We start from the raw sequence: 6,000 nt of genomic DNA, 5'->3' as shown, positions 1-6,000 counted from the left end.
GGAATTGAACCAGTGACCTCTTGGTGCATGGGTTGATGTTCAACCACTGAGCCACACTGGCTGGGTGTGGCTCTATTTCTATACAGTATAGTATACAGTATATATACAGGCCTCATATATGTAGGTCTCACTGGGCTGACACTGCTGATATTTTTGACTCACAGTGACAAGAAGACAGATAGTGGCTCCCCATGCCCCCACCCTCAGGAAAGTACAGGAGGCAAAGAGTTCTGCCCGCTATTCCCCTGGCACTTGTGCAGTCAGGCTGCTATTTTCCCATAACAGATCTTACCTCCCTCTGTCCTTTTATATTAGGGAGGGGGAAAGTCCCTCCCTACCCCTCTTGATTCTTATGGCGGAACTAGTAATAAAATTGGCATAAGACCCGATGAACAGGAGAAAAACAAATTTAATATGTGGACGTGAGAGATCATAAATGATGTTCAGACAAGTGATTGAACCAGCCAGGTTTTTATACTTTTTGGACAAAGAAACAATAAATCGGTGAAGATCTGACAGGACAAAGAAGTTTAGGTTTTGGTCCGCATTAGTGAGGTATCTAAGTAAAATTTGAGCTTGTTTAGTAAGGAAGTAATAAGGTTGGTGGTTTACCCAGGCCTAGGCTTGTCCATTGCACCCTGGATGTGCTGACCCCTGAGATTTCCCCAAATGTGGGAAACTCGAGTGCATAATCTGTAGTAGTGGGAGACTAGGTTGGTATATAGAGGCTCTCCTTAACTCTGGCCATAAGTGTCTCTCTCAGCCCCCTGGAGCAAGGAGGGCACCATGCACAGGGGCGATTTATCTCCTGCATTCAGGGAGACAAGGCAGGGTTGACGTGCCCTTCTTGCGTTGGCTGCTTGTCAAGTACCTTTCATTAAGAGGAATCAATACACCATTATGAGATACATTAGAGCAGCCTGCCCTGGGCCTTGACAGTTCCTGGCATCTAAACAATTCCATGCCTATAGGAGGTGTCTCCAGGATTGGGTGAGGGGAAGCAGAGCCGATCCACTTGATTGCCCCCAATAAAGAAGCCAGATAATTATTTTTTTTAATTAAGCATTTTTAAAATGACAGTAAAATTGACATACAATATTATATTAGTTTCAGGTGTACAACATAGTGATTTGACATTTATATAACTTACAAGGTGATCACTCCTTAACTCTAGTAACCATCCATCAGCATACAGAGTTCCAGTAATAAAATAAAGAGACCAGATTAGATAATACACTTCCTCAGTGCCTGAGCCAGCTGAGCAGGCTGCTCTGTGTCCTGGAGCTGAGAGCTGAGCATGTGCAGACAGAATGCAGGAAGCAGCCTTCCAGGGCAACCAGCCTTTGGTGAGCTAGCCTGTCCCTTTTGACACTCAAAGGCTTTAGGCATGAACTCAAAGGGATCTCATTTCTGACACATCTGCCATCTGGCCCAGCAGGGACTATCCTGAGGAAATGACCAGTAAAGCAAGGTCCTGGCTGGAGGAGACGTCCTCTAACTGCATAGCTTCCAGCAGCCTGGGTGCCCCATCCTGGTGCTCCACACCCCTCCTCTCCGCAGCCCAGGTGGCCCTGCCTCAGCCCCTTCAACTCTGACAGCACAGTGGTCCCCTGACCCCTGGCTGCCAGGCCAGGGCAGGTCTACGGTTGCACAATGGGGAAACAACCTGTGCATGAAAACAACCACTGCTGTCCAGTAAGTGTTCCTTTGTACCTTTTTAGGGAAATGACCTGGAGGTACGGTCCCCGTGTGCAAAGTCTGGCTGTCGGCCCCCCCACCCCCCCATGACCCCAGCAGGGAGGTCTCAGTACACATATATAGCAGCCACCTGTCCCCAGCAGGCAGGGACCAGCAGCTCTCTCCACCAGAAATCAGGTGAGGGACCACTCCAGGGAGTGATTGCTCTGAAAACTTACTCTGTTTTCTCTTTCAGCAAGATTGTAAATTCATTGCAAACTAATTATTCTGTGTAGCATTTGTGTATGAGGTCTGTGCTGGCTGAGTAGCACGGGGTAAATGCTTTCTGATTACCTACAGGCTGACTCAGGAGGGTCAGTTTGGTCCTAACTGCCCTGTTCCTCCATCAACGCCACCTTGGTGACCTCTTAGACAGTCCTAGGTTCAGAGTGGGTGGTTCAGAACCGAGGCCCGTGGCTGGGTGAGGCCCTACTGCACCGCTTCCGAGATGGACACCAGCGTCTCGTGAGAACAAATGGAAAGGAGGGTGGCAGCCTTGCCCTGTCTCCCTGACCCTCCCCTTTCATTTCAGCACCATGAAGCTGTGCACAGGCCTCGTGTTCTGCTCCTTGGTCCTGGGGGTCAGCAGCCAGGGCTGGTTTTCATTCCTCGGCGAGGCTTATGGAGGTAAAGTCGCTGGAGGGGGGATGGCATCCATGGCCACTAGGATTCGCCCTGAGTGCCCTTCAGGGTTGGGGCGACTGTCTGAGGTTGTGTTGCCCGATGTGCTAGAATGTGCCAGGTGTTTGGAGAGCTCTTCATCAAACAGATGGAAACCCCAGGATTTATCTGAGTCAGTTGCTAGGGAAGGAACAATCGTGGTTCCCAGCTGAAAGGTAAGTGTGACTAGAAGACACAGAATAAGTCTTGAAATGGTATAAAATTTCCCTCAGCTCAAACTGCACAAAGTATGATTAAAGCTATCCACCTTTTCATCTCCTCCTCTCTCCCTGTCTTTCTGGCTTTCTACCCCCGCCCCTTCCATGTCCTGATTGGCTAGTTTAGAGAGACCTGCAGCTCAGCTCTTGCTGGAACTTCCTACAGACTGTGACCCTGTCCCTGCTCTAGTCTGTTTGCTACCCATTTCCAGCCTTTTGACTGACCAAGGGGAACTGGCAGCATCCATGAAGCCCCCTCTAGCAGCTCAGCGGGTTCATGAGATTTAGGGTGACCACCTCTCCTGGTTTGCCCAGGTCTGAGCAGTTTTCCATGGCATTTTCATTGCTAACTGGGACAATTCCAGGCAAACAGGGACAGTCTGGTCAAGCTGGGACGGTGGGTCACCCAACTTACGTGGAGAAGAGCTGGGTAGGCAGGCAGCTGAGGCTTAGAGCAGCTGAGTCTGTTGACCAGGGACTACCTGCCAGTCAGCAGGTGTCAGAGCAGAGTCTGAACCCAGCTGTGCGTGAGGCCACAGATGAGCCAGGTAGACGTGTCTGAGTACCACTTTCTACCGCTGGGTGGTTATCAATCTCAGCTACACCCTGGAATCACCTGGACAGCATTGAAAACTGGTGAGGCCTGAGAGCCACCCCCAGAGAGCCTGAGGTGACTGGCCTGAGATGGGGCATCGGACTTTCAAAATCCCCCAGGTGATGAGGAAGCGCAGCCGAGCTGGGAACAGGACAGTGCTCTAGCGCCTGCTCGCTCAGGGCAGCGCCCCAGTCTGCTTAGCAAGTTTCCAGATGCCATTTATGCCCCTAACCCTCAGGGGGACTCAAGTCACCATGACACGCATTCTGCCTGCAAGACTGCACTTCTTAGGCATCAGGCAGAAGAGCTATTTGTGTGCCTTTCTCAGAATCTGCTTCCCATGTCCCCACCTCACCCACCGAGTCCCCTGAATGGTCCTATGTAGCTCCACTCCATCCCAGAGGTTCTGGATCCTGAGGAACCTGGTGCCCCGGGGCTGTGCCCAGCATGTGAAACAATTTTGGTTGTCACACTGGGCGATATGCTGCCTGCATCTAGTGGGCAGAGATGCGGGGATGCTGGTGAGCATCCTACAGGACTAGGAAGGCCCGGAACGAGAAGGGTTTCTCTAGCCTCAAATTTCAGTAGTGCTGAAGTTCAGAAATCCTGTTCTGTATTGACACCTCCTTTCTCTCCTTTAAACATGTGTCCTAGAGGCCTAAGTGAGCTGGACCCCATAGACAGCATGACAGGGATCAGACCACCAGCTACAACACAGCTGTGCTCCCGCCTAAATGACTCTCGTTAGAGTCACCTGGAGAAGCCAACTTGGCTTGGAGAATGTTCTTCTCAACCTGAGGTCTCCAGGGTGCTGTGAACACTGGCTGAAACGGAGTCAGTGGTAGATTTTCCATTCCCTGATTCTTCCCTAAGGGGTGTCATGGATCTCTGATATTTCACCTGATGTCTGTGCCCTGTCCTTTCCTTCCCAGGGGCCAAAGACATGTGGAGAGCCTACTCTGACATGAGAGAAGCCAATTACAGAAACTCAGACAAATACTTCCACGCCCGGGGGAACTTTGACGCTGCTAAAAGGGGACCTGGGGGTGTATGGGCTGCTGAAGTGCTCAGGTAACAGGGCTCCTGGGAGAACAGAGCTTGGCTGACTTTGGGGATCAGGAGGGTATAGGCCCTAGAGAAGGACCCATGGAGGCTGTGGGCTCCTCATGTTCGACCTGTGCACCGTCTCCATCCATGTGCAGCGCAGGGCTGGGCTACCAGCGCAGCCAGAGAATGGCTTGTGGGCCGGTCCCCAGGAGGAGAGAGTGGGCTGGGGACCGTGGGTGCTGTCCACCCAGCGTGTGGGGATCACCTGGGGCTGAGAGGCTTTGCTGGGCAGGGTCAGTGTTTAGCCTCTTTCCTGGCTCCTGTCAGGGTCATTAATCCCTAGGAAAGGGGACAGTGGGGAGGGTGGGCTGTTTCTCATCAGCCCCTGATTCACCTCCTACCTGCTCTTCTCTATTCCAGCGATGCCAGAGAGGCTTCTCAGAGAGTCACTGACCTTTTTAAATATGGAGACAGTGGCCATGGAGTGAAGGACTCGGAGGCCGATCAGGAGGCCAACAGATGGGGCCGGAGTGGCAACGACCCCAATCGCTACAGACCTCCCGGCCTGCCGGACAAGTACTGATCTTCCCTGATCTCAGGAGACGGCCTGTGAGCCCCTGAGGGCAGGGACACCAGGTCATTGACTTGTACATCCCCAGATGCTGACAGAGGGCACATAACAGCAGTTTAATAAATGCTGAAAAGTTCAATGTTGAAAACTTGTGTTTATTTTTGGTATAAGGGCTACTCATTTGGGGCCACGGGGTGATAGATGGTCACTTAGGTAAAAGCCGAGCCGGTGCCTGTGTGTCTGTGTACAGGGACACACTCTGAGTCTTACAGCCGAGACACCCTGCAGCCACCCTTCTCTGAGTCGGACCTGCTCCTCTCTCCTGTTTCTTGGTTACTTTGTTGCTCTTTTTCACTCCCTGTCCATCATGTCCTGTCACTTTCTCTGCCCCTAGGTGTTGTCTTAGTGCTCTGAGTTTTGTCCCTCAGTGGTCTCGATGTGGGGACAGGGGATACAGCCATGGACACAGGACCACGAGATCCTGTTCCAGCAGCTGCCACCTGATCTTCTGTTCATTTCTCAGCAGCATCTGCAAATCCCATTAATAACCGATTTCTGTCCAGCCCACCTAAGAAATGACTCAAAGCAGTTTTCTTCCACTCTATTTTTTATTGTCTCATTTCAAGCCTAAATGCACATGTAACACCCTCTCACGTGTGAATATTTCCTTACAGCTTCTTCACCTTAACTAGCTCTAATTGTGGAGTTGGTAGTGAAGAGTAATTTTAATACAAGGATCATTAATTAATAATATTATTAACTGCTAAGTAGCAAAGAATACAAGAAGGAATAAATTTGAGAAAGGGTGACCCACAAGGCTGAGATCTAGATCTTGTTGGAAAGTCTGTAGCCCAACGGAAGGCTGATAAAGATTACCGAGTGTCAGAAGCCAGAGCTGACAAACAAGAACTTTCCATGTAGTGCCAATGAAACGTGGCAGAAACCATCCAGGATGTAGTTGAACTTGCGGGAATGCCGCTTGGTTCCTGGAGACAGGAGGTGGAACGCTGCTGAACCTCCTGGAAGCCAGGTGTGGAATAGGCAGTACTATGGACTGAATTATGTCCCCCACCCTCAATTTATGTTGATGTCCTAACTTCTAGTATGGCTGTATTTGGATTAAGGAAGTAATTAAAATTAAACGAGGTCGTAAGAGTGGAGTCCTGGTCTGG

General features: G+C 50.7%; 1 protein-coding gene and 1 non-coding gene across 2 annotated transcripts; both read left to right on the top strand.

Annotated features, from left to right (window-relative positions):
* Positions 1-567: 567 nt before the first annotated feature.
* Positions 568-736, top strand: LOC118629200. Its single transcript, XR_004959433.1, has one exon. It is a non-coding gene; the product is annotated as a U1 spliceosomal RNA (small nuclear RNA).
* A 1,537-nt stretch (positions 737-2,273) lies between these two features.
* LOC118627960 (serum amyloid A-2 protein-like) lies at positions 2,274-4,840 on the top strand. The gene is made up of 3 exons (XM_036258547.1): positions 2,274-2,364; positions 4,143-4,281; positions 4,678-4,840. The coding sequence occupies exons 1-3, from the start codon at positions 2,274-2,276 to the stop codon at positions 4,838-4,840; spliced, it is 393 nt and encodes a 130-aa protein (XP_036114440.1).
* The last annotated feature ends 1,160 nt before the right edge of the window (positions 4,841-6,000 follow it).

The sequence above is a fragment of the Molossus molossus genome, unplaced genomic scaffold (assembly GCF_014108415.1).
Source record: "Molossus molossus isolate mMolMol1 unplaced genomic scaffold, mMolMol1.p scaffold_m16_p_13, whole genome shotgun sequence".
NCBI lineage: Eukaryota > Metazoa > Chordata > Mammalia > Chiroptera > Molossidae > Molossus > Molossus molossus.
This window is presented reverse-complemented; position numbering and strand designations above follow the sequence as displayed.

What these genes read in the sequence shown, in the direction of transcription:
- LOC118627960 (XM_036258547.1), top strand. Translation starts at nt 2,274, where the DNA reads ATGAAGCTGTGCACAGGCCTCGTGTTCTGCTCCTTGGTCCTGGGGGTC. An exon ending in CCTCGGCGAGGCTTATGGAG is followed by an intron (nt 2,365 to 4,142) that starts GTAAAGTCGCTG and finishes TTTCCTTCCCAG; the next exon opens with GGGCCAAAGACATGTGGAGA. An exon ending in TGGGCTGCTGAAGTGCTCAG is followed by an intron (nt 4,282 to 4,677) that starts GTAACAGGGCTC and finishes TCTCTATTCCAG; the next exon opens with CGATGCCAGAGAGGCTTCTC.